Source organism: Podarcis cretensis (genome assembly GCF_951804945.1).
Source record: "Podarcis cretensis genome assembly, chromosome: 15".
Taxonomy (NCBI): domain Eukaryota; kingdom Metazoa; phylum Chordata; class Lepidosauria; order Squamata; family Lacertidae; genus Podarcis; species Podarcis cretensis.
In genome coordinates, this window is record NC_137185.1 from 12,257,811 (window position 1) to 12,275,595 (window position 17,785).

At 44.6% G+C, this 17,785-nt stretch overlaps 1 protein-coding gene across 3 annotated transcripts in view; it reads left to right on the forward strand.

Annotated features, from left to right (window-relative positions):
* Nucleotides 1-9,327: 9,327 nt before the first annotated feature.
* RASA4B (RAS p21 protein activator 4B) overlaps nucleotides 9,328-17,785 on the forward strand; it is a 50,123-nt gene continuing 41,665 nt past the window's right edge. For 2 of the 3 annotated variants that reach the window (XM_079955535.1, XM_079955537.1), the window contains exon 1: nucleotides 9,328-9,597. In XM_079955535.1, the coding sequence (XP_079811661.1) occupies nucleotides 9,533-9,597 (65 nt within the window). In that variant the 5' untranslated portion in view covers nucleotides 9,328-9,532. The remainder of the gene's footprint in view (nucleotides 9,598-17,785) is intronic. The other variant, XM_079955536.1, reaches the window with a different exon arrangement.

The window sequence follows — 17,785 nt, forward strand, 5'->3', positions numbered from 1 at the left end:
TAGGAAGCGAGCAATTTAAACCAGCCTTTGAGGCTGGCAGGGGGACCTTTTGTTGAGAAGCAGCGGACAAAAGCAACCTCCCTCTGGTTACCTTAATTCCAGGCTGCCATTACCAGGCATTCCTGCTTTTAGGTGGCAGTCAAAAGGAGTTCGCCACGGGAGTCAGGATGTGGGGCAGCTGCAGGTTGAATGGCTGCAGAAGCAGGGATGGATACACACCCTTGCCTGCCACTGCTGCCAGAGTGCTTTTAACACAGACCCAGAGTGGGTGGATGACACTCGCAATTATGTGTAATGGATTCTTAGTGGATGAGCTGGCACTCCTAGGGCAGGGTGCGCAGGCTCCAAGCTTTCCCCTTTCACCAGGAAGAGTGTCTTGATTTTTTGGCTCCTGGTGGTGGGGAATCGCTGCCTCTTGATTTTGGTTGGAGTCTGAAAGCTCAAAGCACACGGTCAGTTAGAAGGCAGATGAGTTGCTGGATAAGATCTGCAGAGCCCTCCTGCCTACCATGAAACCGTGCAAAAATGGAACCGAGTGCTTTATGGCCATTTAGAGAAATATTGCATCTCTGCACGTTTTTGTACTGCTGGCTCTTAATTTATTTTGGCGCAGACCAAACACAGCCTGAACCATTGGAGACTAAGCTATCTCCAATGTCTCCACTGGAGGCTAAGCTGATTCCGTTGGAATCTCAGGCAGATGGGTGGGTGTCCCTGGATGTGCATGGCGTATGGTAAGTGTGGAAATATAGGCTGCTAAACCTTTAAAATATCCCCTTCAAAGTTGCTTCCATACTTCCTCTCTTCTCTTGACATGGAAAGACAGCACGTGTTTGGTAAGTTAAAAATGGTTTACTTACAAACTCTTCAAAGGTAAAATTCATGTGCTTTTCCATGTAGCAGTCAGAAAACACAGGCACTAAGACTTAGGTTGCAAAATGGTGAAGGTTTCTAAATTATTTGTATAGAAATATAATGATGGCTCGTGTAAGGAAGAGGTCTGAACTTGGAGCAACCAGCTCAGAACTCCTTACTCATAGGAGTTCCCATGGTGGAATGGGAGAACAAAGAGCTCCAAATTTATTGGAAATTATCGAGAACATTGTTCAAATGGACCAAAAGTTCATTTAGACCAGCAATCTACTTCCAGAGAAGCCAAACCAGAGAAGCCACAGAAGCTGAGCAAGAGGGCATCTAAAAAACCTTGATCTGTTTTTAGGTCACCTCTGATTTCAATTATTATTTGAATGTTTTAAATAGCTGTTTTTACTGATAATTTTTTTTAAAAAAACAACTGCTATGAGGTATGTTGTTTTTAAAGTCCAGCAACATATACATTTTATGAAATAAAATTTAAAATGTGTGTGTATGATGGAATTCCATCTGCTGGAGCGAAGATGGGATTGGGGTGAATGCCAAAAGCCTTGCAGATGGCAAGTGTCATATTGAGAGAAATCCCCTCGTGTCGGTGTTTCCATCTGGGGCACAAAAGTCCATTGACTTCCACGTCATCCGATGACCAGAATTTTAAAAATAGAAAGAAAAACAGCTAAAAATAGCGCTGGGAGGATCTTGGCAGCAGAGCAGTGCTCGAAAAGAAAAACACCCTGCGATGTGCCCACTTTCAGCTGAAACATTCAGACCCACGAAAGCTTTCGTGGTGCTGGCACAGAAGGATGGAGGCTTATTTCCCCGTGACCCTTCCTCCAGTTTTGTTTTGTTTTTCCAAATCCTGCACATTACTCTCTGCTCTTCCTGGCCCCCCTGGATTAGTTCCTTGCAGTGCCAAAAACACAGGGCGAGGTGGGAACCATCACTTTCTAAGTGTGCCTTTCCCTCCATCTTAATCCTCTAAAAGCCATGCCTTTGCCTGGCATCTGCAGCAGGGCTTAGCTAAGGATGCTTCCCCACAGCCTTACACTGTTTCCTCGCAAGCAGGACCCGAGCACAAGAGCCATCTCCACTCCTGCGGTTTCCAGCAACTGGTATTCTTCTGTATGGCTGCCTCCAACTGCGGAGACAGAGCAGAGCCATCCTGGCTAGTAGCCATCGACAGCCGTCTCTTCTATGAATCTGTGTAATCCTCTTCTAAAGCCATTTAGGTTGGGGACCATCACTGCCTCCTGTGGCAGGGAGTTCCATAGTTTAACTATGGGCTGCCTGAATAAGTACATGGTACCTCAGGTTACAGACGCTTCAGGTGACATGCTAACCCAGAAATAGTACCTTGGGTTAAGAACTTTGCTTCAGGATGAGAAGAGAAATCGCACGGTGGTAGCAGGAGGCCCCATTAGCTAAAGTGGTATCTCAGGTTAAGATCAGTTTCAGGTTAAGAATGGACCTCCAGAATGAATTAAGTTCTTAACCCGAGGTACCACTGTACTTCATTTTCTCTGTCCTGAATCTCCCAACATGAAGCTTCATTGGTTGCCTGCAGGTTCTAGTGTTAGGAGGGAAGAAACACTTTTCTCTCTCCGCTTTCTCCATGCCATGTATGATTTTATAAACTTCTATCCCGCCTATTTTTTAATTTATTATTTATTAAATTTGTATACCACCCTTCAGACGTCGATCTCAGGGCAGTTCACAGCCTCTTAACTTGCTTTTTAAACTAAGATATCCCCAAACGCTGCCATCTTTCCTCAGAAGGGAGTGGCTCCATCCATCTGATCATTTGGGCGGATCTTTTCTGACTCCACAATATCCTTTTTGAGCTGAAGTGACCGGAACGGCACATGGTATTCAAATTGCAGTCGTACCATAGATTTGCTTTATTTTCAATTCCTTTCTTAATGATCCCTGGCATGGAATTTGCCATTTTCAGGGCCGCTGCAACCTGGGTTAACAGAATAGAATTTTATTATTACTGTCACAGACCAGTTCTGGGTCACTTACAATATCAGGACAATCATAAAACACAACAGGAATACATTGAATTGCAATTGGGTATGACAGAGACAATTCAGATATAGAGGCAGTTAAAAATATATATTAAATCTTGATCACTAAAATATAACCTAAAATTATCTTTTAAAACCTTAATCATTTTGGTAGTGCAGCTTGTTCTCTATGTCCCATAAAAGATAAAGAGACCCCTGACCATTAGGTCCAGTCGTGGCCGATTCTGGGGTTGCAGCGCTCATCTCGCTTTATTGGCCGAGGGAACTGGCGTACAGCTTCCGGGTCATGTGGCCAGCATGACTAAGCCACTTATGGTGAACCGGAGCAGTGCACGGAAACACCATTTACCTTCCCTGCTTTATTTTCAATTCCTTTCTTAATGATTCCTGGCATGGAATTTGCCTGGGTTGACATCTTCACCAAGGCAGGCTAAAGAAGTAGGAAATGTTTTCTGGCCTTTCCACCCCCTCTCCAACACAACACAACACAACACAACACAACACAACACACAACACGAACTTGCAGTGCAAGGCACTAACAGGCCAGAGGCAGCAACAGGAGGAGGGGAGGAAAAACCAAAAGCTTGTGTGAGGGAAGACGCAAGTGGGATGGATCTGAAAATAGGCAGTGAGTCTAAACAAAGCAGCAGGCCATATTCCTTGGGGGCTTTCACTTAATCATCCTGCCATTCAATCAGTGCCCTGAGCTGCTGATGGGCTCTGAGGGAAGAAGAGGAGCTGCTGATTTTACAAATACCTGCTGCCTTCTGCCTTGCAGAACTGTAATAATAATAATAATAATAATAATAATAATAATAATAATAATTTATTATTTATACCTCGCCCATCTGGCTGAGTTTCCCCAGCCACTCTGGGTGGCTCCCAATCGAGTGTTAAAAACAATACAGCATTAAATATTCTAAACTTCCCTAAACTTCCCTAAACTTAACAAGTGGGACCTTGCTAGCTTATACTAAAGGTCCACCTGGCCCAGCATTTATATTTCTGGGAAGCCCACTGAAATGGTGTGTCTCAGGGGTAGGGAACCTCTAGTCCAGGGTTTCCCAAACTTGGGTCTCCAGCTGTTTTTGGACTACAACTCCCATCCTCCCTAGCTAGCAAGACCAGGGCTCAGGAAATGATGGGAATTGTAGTCTGAAAACAGCTGGAGACCCAAGTTTGGGAAACCCTGCTCTATTCCATGAACCAGACCTGGCCTTCTAGGGGTTCAAATTGGGCCTGGGAGGCTGTTTTCCCCAAACCATGCCCAATTGCCTCACACATTGAGATACACAACCAGATGCCTGAAAGACAGCTCTGTGTTCAATGTTAATTGGGTGTAATTAATTGGGTGTGGCTAAAGGGCACTGAGTCTGACCAAACTGCGGGAGGCAGTGGAAGACAGGAGTGCGTGGCGTGCTCTGGTCCATGGGGTCACGAAGAGTCGGACACGACTAAACGACTAAACAACAACAAAGGGCACTGAAATGCATTACACGGTTATTTTTTTAGCTACCAGCAGGTGGAGCTGTTGCTCCTCATGACTTAGTTATAAGGAATGTTCTCTGGAAAGGAAACAGTGGTCCTGCCCTGGGTGGGCCAAAAGGATTAAGAATTTTGATGCTGGATTGCTTGCCTTGATTGTGGATCTAAAGGTCCCTGTCATGTACCATAACAAATTCATATGTACTACAATATTTCCAATCTTTGTTATTCGAAAATGCTGATTGTGTAAATAAGAAGCCTGAGTAGTGTTGCTGCTGGACAGGATTATGCTAATAAATGAATTTTAACACTAGGCAGATGCAGTTTTGAGCAGTGGGTTGACATGTGTTTTGACAGCTGAAAATGCCAATTTTAGCATATGCAGTCCAGGCGCAACACTTTGGTAACAGACTCTAGACAGGGAGGCTCTAGCTGTCCCGGGTGACCAGATGCAGAAGGGAGGGGCTGTGGCTCAGTAGCAGAGAGGCAGCAGCTTCCCGGCTTGAGATCTCTGGAAGCTAAAAGGATCACAAAGCAGGGCTGGGGAAGACAGATGCTAGTCCCAGGAACAGGCAGATCAGGATCTGTTATTTTGGGCAGAGACGCCTGTGCCACAGTAGTCCATCTTCTCGTAACTTCCAGATTTGATTACTGCAACATGCTCTACATGGGGGGCTGCCCTTGTAGACACCTTGGAAACGTCAACTGTCCCAAAACGTGTTTTCCTTTTTGTAAATCAACCTAAGAATGAAATAAGATGGAATCAGGATTAAGGGGTTTTTCTCGGGACATGTGTTGTGTGTCCCATTGATGTGGTGGTTTTGGTACTCGTCCTTCTTCTGGTGGGAAATAGGGGATTGGGGAGGAGGGCCAGCTGGTGAGGAGTGAGAAATGTCCCTGTTTTCATCTGAGGAATGTTGGAGGGTAGGGCATTCACTCTGGCAGCCCACAAGCTGCGGAATTCCACCCCATACAGGTGCGTTTGTCTTCTCTATACAGTGGTCCCTCAGGTTAAGAACTTAATTCGTTCTGGAGGTCCGTTCTTAACCTGAAACTGTTCTTAACCTGAAGCACCACTTTAGCTAATGGGGCCTCCTGCTGCCGCACGATTTCTGTTCTCATCCTGAAGCAAAGTTCTTAACCTAAGGTACTATTTCTGGATTAGCGGAGTCTGTAACCTGAAACGTATGTAACCCGAGGTACCACTGTACAGGTTTGGGCAAATGCTGAAAACACATCTTTTTATCCTGATATTTGATCCCTGTGCTCTGTGTTTTCAGGACCTACTCCATTATCTGTGATTGTGATCTGTTTTAGCTTTTAATTTTAAGTTGTTGTAACCAGTGCTTTTTCCCTGGTGGGGATGCAGGCGTACGCATACCCCTAAACATTTTGAGGGCCAGTATTTCAATTTGAGTAGGAAAATGAGAGTACCCCTAAACTTTTTTTTTTTTTAGGAAAAAAGCACTGGTTGTAACCCACCATGACACCTGCTGGTGAAAGGCAGTTTAATCTTCTTCTTCTTCTTCATCACCATCTAATAATAATAATAATAATACTTCCTGTCTGCGGATGATTTGCAACTAGTCATTAAGAATGTCTGATTGCAAAGGGGAAGAGCACATGCTTCTGACTGCAAGTTCCTTCCTCAGCATCTCCATGTAGGAGTTAGGTTCCTGTCTGAAACTGGAGAAATTACTTTAATTATTGGACTTTTGTTCCCATCAACCTTAGCCAGCACATCCAATAGTCGGGGTGATGTGAATTGTAGTCCATAAAATCTGGAGGGCATCATGTTGTCTGGTGTAAGTAATTAGCTCGCCCTTTGAGAAAGTCCTGATCTGGTTCTCTGGATTGTGTCCCAGCTCTTTACATAAAGGTGCCAACATGCCAAGAAAGGAAGATGCTTCCTGATTCTTCAAAGAGGTGCATAGAAAAGGGAACTTTCAGTCCTTTGCGGCATTTTTTTCCACCAGCTTGCAGCTGAAATTTCCCCGCTGTGGTCAGTAAGTAGAACACCACCTGTCTGCTTTTGAGAAGCTCCCTTAGCCAAGTTGAACCACTGTCTGGCCCAAGTCAGTATCATATGTTCCAAGTCTGTCCACACCTCTGGGTTGCAAAATCTCCATCGTGGTTTTACTAGAGCTCCTAAGATCTGCCACCAATGTAAGCAAGAGGGCAAAATGGTTTCCCATGCAGCCACAGCAGGAAACCCACATGACCATGTTTCAAAAAGCAGTTTGCTGGTTGGCATATTTCACTGAAATTTGTTTGTTTTCATAAAATTTATGCACCGTTTGATTGTAAAGAACCTCAGGTTTACAGAAGGAATAAAACGGTGAAATTACTGTCAAAAACAATTATTTGAAACATTTTTAAAACCTCTGATGAACTTTAAAACACATGTCAAGTTTCTGCATTTCTGGGTAGGCTTGCCTAAGCAAAGATGCTTTTAGCAGAGGCCAAAAAAGAGTAAGGGGAAGACGTCTGCCTGCTTTCAATAGGCAGGGAGTTCCACAGTGTACTAAAAGATTGATTTCTTACAAACTCAGAATGAATATTATGTGGCACATGTAACTGTGCCAGTTTCACAGATTGAAGCAGTCAGGTGGGCATATATGAGGTAAGGTGATCTAGAAATTAAACTCACGCTCTTGCTTTCTCTCCATTTGGGTACATGTTGTGTTAAGTTGTGGGTGAACATATCAGACGACACAGCGATTCTTCAAACAGCTCTTGTTTATTCACAAGCCAGAACAGAACTGAACTGAAGGGTTCAGCCAGCCTGCTTATGTAGAGCTCCACTGCAACGCAACAGTAACCACTTTCTGTAACTATCCAATCACTGAACGTCACTTTCAATTCCTTATTTGTATATGTAGACCTGAGTGAAAATTATCTACAGTATCCCCCTGCTGGCCCAGGGTGAGAACTTCAGTACATAACATATTGTCACCTGTATGCTCTTAAATCAGGAATGGAAAACCTCTGGCCCTACACGTGTTGGCAGACTTACTTTTAAATAAACAGCCTGTGCAGGTGCTGATTTTAAACTCCCAGGTATGTTTGTTTAAACTTATAAAAGTAGTGGGTTGTATCCAACTGTATTCAACCCAGAGTGGTTTCACTGAAACTGATAGATCTGCTGTAAGTTTGTTATGCCCATTAACTTCAATGGGTTAATCTGAGTAGAAACGCCATGTACAACCTTTTGTTTTTTATTCATGATTGAAGGGTATCCAAACAAGGAAGTGTTTTATTGTAAACATGCCTGGCACATTTTGGCACAATTGCCTTGATCAAGAGCTTATTCGCATATTTCTCTGCAAACTTGATCAAGAAATCTCTGTTGCAAGAGAGGTTTTTTGATTGCGTTTGCAAATAAATATGTGAATTAGCCTTTGGTTAAGGCCATTGTGCCATCTTTGAGACGTGTTGCTCTTTCTTGCACCATGCCTGGTTTTTTGTTTGTTTGTGTGTGTGTTTCCTTTTTAATTCGTTAACATTTCCAGAGAGGTAGCCTCTAACGAGTGGTCCATGAAAAATAATGCCACATTTGCACTTATCAGGCAGTGAGTGAATGGGTACTAAATGTTAGCAAATCTAAACTGTTTGGCTTCATGATGATTTGACATTGTATCATACTGTTTAATTGAATATTATAATGTTGTTGTTGCCTGCTTGAAAACTTCCCTGGAATGGAAATGTGAGTTATGAAAAACACAATGCCTGCTGCTGCTGATCAAGCTGCTGTGAAATAAGTTTGTAATCCTCCTTATCCGGGTTCCCCAGCAGTTCTCTGAGGCTTCTGTCTTTTCCAAAGTTGTCTGCTCTTTTGCTAAGGAAACAGCTCTACAAGGAGAATCCTCCCTTCCTGAGGCTGAGTTGTTAATAATGAAATGACAGATGGCTTTTATCTATAAGGGACATTCCTTCTACCCCGCTCTTAATCCTGGGATTCTCTTTATGGGCAGCTGAATGGTTCGAGGCCCTGCATTGTAAAAAATATCCATTAAGCATTGCAAGTGAAGCCCAAATCCACCAAGGGCTATTCTGCACCTGACTGTGTACTAAACATTAGCAAATCCATTTAAATAATGCAGATAGGGTCAGGAATTTTTATTTATTTCAAAAACTCAGCTCCCAGTTTGAAAGGCTGGGTGATGTGGAGAACATAAAGGATAGCCTGCTGGATCAGGCCAGCTGCATTGTGTTCTCAGAGATGCCTATGGAAAGCCTGAAAGCAGAACCTGAATGTAGCAGCAATCTCCTCTCCCCACCTGCAACTGGTTTTCAGAAGCACAGAACATAATAATCGTGGTTCATTCTTGGTTGCTGCTGATAAACCTTCCATAATCCTCTTTTAAAGCCGTCCACGTTGGCGGCCGTCCCTGCCTCCTTGCCGGAGGGAGTTCCATAGTTTAACTATGTCCTGCTTGAAGAAGACTTTTATTTTCCCTTCGGTTTCGTTGGATGTCCCTGCGCTCTAGTATTATGAGAGTAAGGAGAAACAAAACACTTCTTATCTTTCCTGCACGCTGTGAATAATTTGGCTGCTTTTACTCGCGCTTTCTGCAAACGAAAAAGCCCCCAAATGCTGTGATCTTTCCTCAAAAGGGCTGTTGCTCTTTCTCCGTGATCATGTTTTGATTGCCCCTTTCCCTCCAGCTCTACACTGTTCCTTTTTTTAGCGGGGGGAGGAAGATGCGTAGCCGGGATTAAGTGCGAGCCCCCGCAGGTTGCACCGAAAATCCAACCTCGGAGCTAATTTTCCAAAGCGGACTTGGGAGAGTTAAAGAGCTCCTGTTGACAGCTGGCAAGCCGGCCGGCCAATCCTAGCTGAAGCTGCTTTGCTGGCCACGCCCCCGTCCTTTCCCTTGCGCTCGCTGATTGGCGGAGCGATGGAAACCCGGGCAGGCGCGCGCCCTTCCTATGCTCCATATATAGAGAGAAGCGTAGGGTTCAATAGAAATGTGAGTCTTTTTTTCTGGGGTTTTTTTCTCCTTCTTCGTTCGATCGGATTTGCAGTCTGGATTTGCGATTTTTCTCTAGTGCTCTGCTAGACGCAGGACGTCAGCCGGCACCGGTTGGTTGTGAAAAGCCCGAACTGATTTCTTTTTCCTGCTTCCCATTATTTTGGCTTAATAATGGCCAAAAGGAGCTCTTTGTTCATTCGAATAGTGGAAGGGAAAAATCTACCAGCCAAAGACATGTGAGTAAAACAAGCAAGCAAGCCAAGCTTTCTTTCCTCATTACCCACCGCTTGTGATTGTTGTTGTTGTTATTTGATCTGTTATTTATCAAACCCCAGTTCTTTGTTGCTGACGAAGCTAGTGGCGGTGTGTTTGTGATCCTCTGTGTGCTTTACTTAGAAGTTCCACTGATCGCAGTGTTTCTTGGTAAGTGTGTGCAAGATTGTAGGCGTCGAGATGCAGCCAACTGAAACCTACTCGGAGTAGACCCACTGACTAGACCTGTGTATGTCTATTAATTCCAGTATTCTGTGAGTATGACTAATACTGGATACGGCCCCTTCCCTCTTGCAGATCAACACCAAACATTTAAAGCATATCTGTTGCACATTCAAAGCGCATAACCTTCCCCAATGGATTTTGAGAGCTGGGAATTGTTTAGGGCGCTGGGAATTGTAGCTCTGGGAGGGGGCAGCTACAGTTCTCCGGATTCTTTGGAGGAATCCATGTGCTTTAAATGTGTGTTGAATTTGCTGTAAATGTATTGTGTGGGTCTGCCCTTTGCCTCTCTATTGTATGTTAAGACTTTTGTAGCTTTTAAAAAAAATAATAATTGTGAAATAAGTTTCTCTTTCTCAGTTGGTCAGCTGGTGTTTAAAAACATATTGTAGAAGCTTTCCTGCTTCCTCTTTTGGGGCTGAAAAACAAAATCTGTACACTCTGATTCTAGGGACAGGGTTCGTTTTTCCCCCTCCTGAAAAATCTAGCTTTGCCTTCCCCAGTCTGGTGCCTTCCCGACGTTGTGCCACCCAAAACATCTGGAAGGTACCTGGTATTTGACGGCAGATCTAGCCTGAGGAAGCTTACTTATTACCATTTAATTAAAACACAAGCTTGATTGTCAGCCCCTAGCCAGCACCTTGTCCTCATTTCAAGTACGTTAATTTCTTTCTGCGAGATCAAAAAATGCCACTAACTGCATGTTTTCCTATTCTGTAACAATAAGAAATCAATTTTGATGAAGAGGTACATCCTATTTCCCACAAACAGTTGCATTCCCACTCCCACCACCCTGTCTGCCAAGCCAGCCTCATCTACATGGCCAAATATGTTCACAGCATTCTTATTTATTATTTATTTGCTGTCTGACACTGAATTGTTATAGATTCCGGAGGGGTAGTTGTATCGGTCAGCGGCAGCAAAACGGGCAATGAGTCCGTGGCGCTGTTGAATGGCTCATCATGGCATAAGCTTCTTCTGCCTGATGATGCCACATACAGAGTTATTACAGGCACGTTTCTGAAGCAATTCCCAGTCTCTGCATGAAAGTTGGGTTTAAGACGTAAACTCCATTGGCATGACAAAAGGACAGCACAACATTCAATGCACCTAAAAATAGCAAAATGGCCTGATCGCTGTTAAAACGTATTTTCCTCCCTCGCTCTCTTTCTCAAATCGGGGCTTAAATTGTGCCAGATTTCATGCCAAAGCTTAGGCTCTGGAATCTGTTTCGACACTGGAGCTAAGAGTCACCTCTCTTTAGAAATCCTTAATCCAGCACTGTGCAGGATAAACACGATTCTGATGAAATGAGTGGAGAAGAAATAGGAAGCAGATAAAAAAATCTGCCTGTCCATAGGGGGTCAAACACTGCAAACTCTTAACTGATTTGTATTATAGCAAGATCCCCATTTGCCCATCGCTTTGAATATACCCTGAAATGTTTTCTTTGTGTCCTTTCCCAGGGATCTTTCCAATGTATTCCTCTGCAGGAAAAATATTGCATTGGGACTGGCCTGCCAGGATGTTGTAGAAAAGATAGGCGTTCTGTTAAATGACAGGAGTAGTAATTTTAAAAACGAAAACAGTTTTTAATACCAAGAGCAGAATGCATGGACTTGCCTGACTTTATTCCTGCAACAATCCTGTGAAGTATGTTAGCAGGACCTGTTAACTTAATATCTTTGCAGGGGCATTATTGAAAGTGTCCTGGGTACCAAAACTATTATGCTTTTGCCTGCCCTTCTGTCATGCTTGCCTCACTTGGAACGACTGCCCAATGGTTTAAAAAAATCCCTTGAGAATCAAAATGGAAATGGGCTTCACAAATAAATCATCCTCACTGACCGCTGCTGGACTAGTAAAGAACTTGGCAAGAGTGCTTCTGAGAGTACAAAGGACTTAATGCATCTCTTTCAATCATTTCTCAGTTCTCTTTAGAGCAGTTCTGTAAGATGGGCATGGATTACCCCCAAAGTTCAGGTTTTGGCAAGTAGGGGGCAGAAAGATGAAGGGTTGCCTAAGACCTGCTATTCCTTGCATGGCTATTCAGTAGAGAGCTTGCTGTTTAACAAGGCGAGCCTATTTTTAGGATTTCAGTGATTTACGGCAAAGTTCTGAAGTAAGGTCTTGTATGTGAAGTCTTCTATAAACTCCTAGAAAGCAGGTTCCTGATGCATATAGTCAGTGCTTTTTTTCTGGGGGGACACATACCCCTAAACATTTTGTGAATCTATGTTTGGCCTCATTGAGGGGACAGTATTTCAATATGAGTAGGAAAATGAGAGTATCCCTAAACATTTTTTTAAGAAAAAAAGCACTGCATATAGTAACTTGTACATAAACTGTATGCGGGCAAGATCTGCATGTATAACCATGCACAAGTTATGTGCAAGAGAACCCGGCTTTCTTAAGTGTCTCCAGTCACGCACAGAATTTGTTTGCACAAAGTCTTCATGCTTTACGTGTAAAGGGGGGGGGGTGTTAGTGTGCACTAGGCCTCTGTTCTCTCTGTGTGCTATATGTATACATCATGCACATACAGCTCTCCATGTGTACCCCATCATTTGTTGGTATTTTTGCCACATAAAGCACTGTGTCACCACTTTAAGCTGTCATGTCTTCCCCAAAGAATTAAGGGCGCTGTAGTTTATTAACGGTACTGAGAGCTGTTAGGAGACCCATATATTCCCCTCCCATAGCTACAATGCTAGAGTGGTTTAACAACCTGTCCTTCTTTGCAGGAACCTCCAAAACTTGTTGCTCTGTAAGAGTGAATAGAGTCCTCCTAGACATGAACTATGTGAATATGGTCTTGGTGCTTTATGGAAGGCCTTGGGACAATCTCAGGGTGGAGAAGCTAAATCTTCTAAAGAAAGCATTCCAATACAATAAAAAAACAATTCTATGCAGATATTTGCAAGGACAGTATGGAGAGGAACAAGAAAGGCAATATCCTTTGAGGCAAACTTTCTGAAATCACTGAACTTAAACTCCCTTCTGAGAAAGATTTGTAGTTTCCTTTGCTTGCAAGCTTGGCTTGCAATTATAATGTGGTTTTGATCCAAAACAAAATGGGTTACTTCCTATACCTTAAGAGGCAGGTGGTTGGTGCAGAATGTCTTTCCCTTCACAATTGCAGCCAGCTCTTAAGTGTGGTTGCCTCTGAGGTGGCCTAGATTTGCTGACAACATTGTGCTAGAAAGTAGAAGCCTCTTTAAACCTTTCCTTATCATACTGATCTTCACCCAAGTGAAGGAAAACATTGTAGGGGGGCACCTGCAGTTTGAGGAAATGGCTTCTCCTCCCTCCCCCTTAAGAGAGACTTGGGCCGCATTCACACTATATATTTAAACCATTATCATACCAGTCATGGCTTTCTCCAAAGAATCTGGGGAGGGTTCTGAGAGCTGTTAGGAGACCCCAACCCCACATTTAAAGGGGCAGAGGAAAGCCAGACCACACGGGGGTTGGAGAGGATGTTGTGTGGATGCCCCTACATTAATGGGAGGGAGACAGGCAGGTGCAAAACTATAGCTTGTTCTTTGTGTGTGGACAAGCCCAGATTTCTCATGTACAAGGTCTTTGGTTGCGGCGCATAGTCTGGCAATCACTTATTTAGATCCTTCTGTTATCGTGTGTCTCTTGAACCCTTTTTCTGGCTGCTTCCCTTCGCCGTGCTCCCCTGGTATCAGGAGCAGCTGATGAAATAAGAAACAAGTCGAAAGGGTAGGAGGCCTCCCTTCTCTCCTCTCTCAGCTTCTCCCTCCCCCCCCCCCCAGTTCATGAATGCCCCGGGTCAACTCCCTGCATTGTAGTCTTCTGTGACAGCTGAAAAGGCTAGTCCATTAATATATTAAAATGAGAACTTTTCTCTGGAAATGTCATGGTGCCCTGTGAACTGGATGAGAGCCCGGGCAATCCCTAGCTATTATTGGGGCCCCTCCCAGCTACACTAAGCTGCTTTTTCTTGTCTGCCCTCTATTACTGTGTGTTGGGCTGAGGCCTACAGAGCTGAGATAGTGGAGCCATAGGGATCCAGTGTTTACACTCAAGAAGGGCAGAGCGGTACAGCCTTTCCAGGAGGGTACCACTTCAGACTTTTAGGGGTGTGTGATTGATAAATTGCATTTATATCCCACCCTTTCCTCCAAGGTGGCATAGAATTGTAGAGTTGGAAGGGACCCCGCCGCAATGCAGGAATCTCATCTAAAGTATCCATGACAGATGGCCATCCAACCTCTACTAGAAAACCTCCAAGGAAGGAGAGTCCACCACCTTCCGATGGAGTCCATTCCACTGTCGGACACCTCTTACTGCCAGAAAGTTCTTTCTGATGTTTAGCCTGAAGCTCCTTTCTTGTAACTTGAATCCATTGGATTGAGTCCTACCCGCCAGAGCAGGGAAAAAACAAGTTTGCTCCATATTCCATGTGGCAGCCCTTTGAGATATTTGAAGATGGTGTACACGGTTCTCCTCCTCCTTCTTTAATCCCCACAACAGCCCTGTGAGGTAGGTTAAGATGAGAGGCAGCGACTGGCCTCCAAGGTCACCCAGTGAGCTTCATGGCTGAGCCCCGCTCTCTCCCAGGTGCTAGTCTGACATGCTAACTCCGGCATAGGCAAACTCCGACCCTCCAGATGTTTGGGACTACAGTTCCTATCATCCCTGACCACTGGTCCTGTTAGCTAGGGATGATGGGAATTGTAGTCCCAAACATCTAGTTTGCCTATGCCTGTGCTAACTACCATACCACACTGGCTCCCTTGGGCCAGGGCGGCAGGGGGAATCCATTTTGGAGCTTAGGAAGTTCGTCTCTGGTACCAAAAAGGGTGCAGCTCTCCCCCCCCCCCAATCAAATAGATGGCTTTCCTTCGGGATCACAACAGGAGAAGGGAAAGATTTGATTCTCCCCCCCCCCCCGCCCCCCCGCCCTTGCTCAGACCCTGTTACTTATTGGGATTCCTCTGCCAACACTGCAGCTATGCTTTAAAAACACACACACACACACACACACACCTCAGTGGTGGCTGGTCTCTAAGTTGGACGGAAGTCAGTCACCTCCGAATGGTTGTAAGCAATAAGTCAGACAAGTGGGGGCTGGTTGAGGGCAGGCCAAGGTTGGTGGGACAGTGCCTTATTTGCCCTCATTGACCAGCCTTCGCTACATGTGCCGTTAGGTGCATCTTGTGTGGAAACCACTCTATGCTCAGTCAGTTGAGCATGAGACATAATCTCAGATTCGTGGGTTTGAGCCCCACATTGGGTAAACGATTCCTGCATTGCAGGGAGTTAGACTAGATGATATTTGTGGTCCCTTCCATCTCCGATTCTATGAGGCTAGAATAGGATTTGCAGCAACTGTGGGCCCCATTTGGAAGATGGAGGGAGCTAAAGATGCAAGGAGGGGGCTGCTGAGGGAGGGGAAGATGAGAAATGGTGACAAATCACTCTTGGTATATTTATGTGGCCATCTAACTTGTTTTAAAAAATTAAACTGCAGTTATGCACCTAATCCTCTTTAAATGTTATAGTCGGTTTACAGCTAGTTTAATAGAAATAGATTGCAGCCTCAGGAGAGATGCACTTTGACAGCCCTTACTTTGCATACGTAACTCAAGACAACAAATACATGCATGCAAACTATTGCATGCAGTCCTGGTCTGTGGCCTTCATTCTTTCATGGCTGCCATGTTTACAAAACCAAACCTCAGCAGGTTGAAGTGTGATGGTGATGATGATGATGATTGATTGATTACCTGCCCTTCACCGTAAGATCCCAGGGCGAGTTACAGCAATTTAAACTTCCCTATTAAAGGCAGTTTTGGGACGCGGGTGGCACTGTGGGTAAAAGCCTCAGCGCCTAGGGCTTGCCGATCGAAAGGTCAGCGGTTCGAATCCCCGCGGCGGGGTGCGCTCCCGCTGCTCGGTCCCAGCACCTGCCAACCTAGCAGTTCGAAAGCACCCCCGGGTGCAAGTAGATAAATAGGGACCGCTTACCAGCGGGAAGGTAAACGGCATTTCCGTGTGCGGCTCTGGCTCGCCAGATGCAGCTTCGTCACGCTGGCCACGTGACCCGGAAGTGTCTCCAGACAGCGCTGGCCCTCGGCGTCTTGAGTGAGATGGGCACACAACCCCAAAGTCTGTCAAGACTGGCCTGTACGGGCAGGGGTACCTTTACCTTTACCTTTATTAAAGGCAGTTTACAATAAGTTGTAATCACAGGAATGGGGTGGGACCAGAAAAATATACCGTCTATTGTGTGTCAAAGGCCACGGCAAAAAGGTGTATCTTCCTGGACTGTACCATCTTTGACTGCCAGGGACCACTCTTTTTAATGTTTCTTTGCTCCATTAACATTTTTTAAAGTGACAAGAAGCTCTATATCTCTTGGTGCACACTTTGTGACCAGAACATCCTTGACAGTGAAACCTTTATTTCCTTGCCTGCTGTCTTAATTGCGTTGGTTGGATTTATTGTGGGATTGTTTTTAGCTAATAATAATAATAATAATGGATGCTACAGACTAACCTCCTTCCTGTCACGCTGATATTTTATGTTCAGGAAGTACTCTGTTTTGAAAAGGATTTCTGCCACTTCATGTAATGTTGGTTTTTTTTAAAAAAAAAAAAGTTAACTGTAATCTGTCAAAAAGTTGACATGAGTTTTCGATTTGCAAAGCTTTTTTTTTTTTTTAAGTACTGTGTTTTGGGTGGGAGGACATTATCATTCTTCCTTTCAGGATTAGGCACACTGAAAGCTGGCTTTCAATGTCCCAACTCTTGGTCCACCTAGCTCAATACTGTCCATCGCAGTGGTGGGAAGCCTGTGTCCCTCCAGATCTTGTTAGACTGTCCCATCATAGGATTGCAGAGCTGGAAGGAATCACAGCTAAAGCATTCATGGCAGATGGCCATCAAACCCTCTGCTTACAAATCTTCAAGAAGGAGAGTCCATCACCTTCCGAGGGAGTCTGTTCCACTGCCGAACAACTCGTACCATCAGAAAATGCTTCCTAATGAAAGGAGCTGGAATCTCCTTTCTTGTCATTTGAATCCATTAGCTCGGATCCTATCTTCTAGAGCTGCAGAAAACAAGCTTGCTCCATCTTCCATGTGACAGTCCTTTAGATATTTGAAGATGGCCCTCATACCACTTCTTAGTCTTCTCTTCTCTAGGCTAAACATCCCCTTCCACTGTTCCTCATCAGGCTTGGTTTCCAGACCCTTGATCATCTTGGCTGCCCTCCTCTGCACACATTCCAGCTTGTCAACATCCTTCTTAAATTGTGGTGCCCAGAATTGGACATAGTATTCCAGGTGTGGCCTGACCAAGGCAGAATACAGCAGGACTATTATTACTTCCCTTGATCTGGACACTATGCTTCTGTTGATGCAGCCTAGAATTGCATTGGCTCCCCCCCACCCATAAGGGCTTTTCCACACTTTGCCCTCCTCTTTCCAGGCACTGGTCCACACTTAAAAGCTCCAGGTCCATGCAGTTTGTTTGTTTTCTGTCCTGAGCTTTCCCCAAGAAAATCTGCTCTTTAGTGCTCAATCACAGCAAGCAGCAGTTCAGGTTTCCTGAGGACTGCTGATTGCTCTCACTGAGCTTTAAAGAGCGGGGTTTTGCGGGGAAAGCTCTGGAGCTAAAAGCGGGAGGTGGGGCGAGTTGGTTGGATACAGAGCTTTAAAGTCTGGTAAGGTAAAGGTAAAGTCTGGACTGTGCCTAGAAAGAGTGGAGGAAAAGCAAGTGTGGATAAACCCTCAGTCCCAGTTAGCATGACCCTTAAGGATGAGAGATGCCAATTTATGTCAGAATGCTGTTTAATGATTATAGCTCGGCTTTTAATACCATCCTGACATTCTTATTAAAAAGCTGGTGGACCTGGACCTGTCCCCTACCATCTGAGATTGGATTAAAGACTTT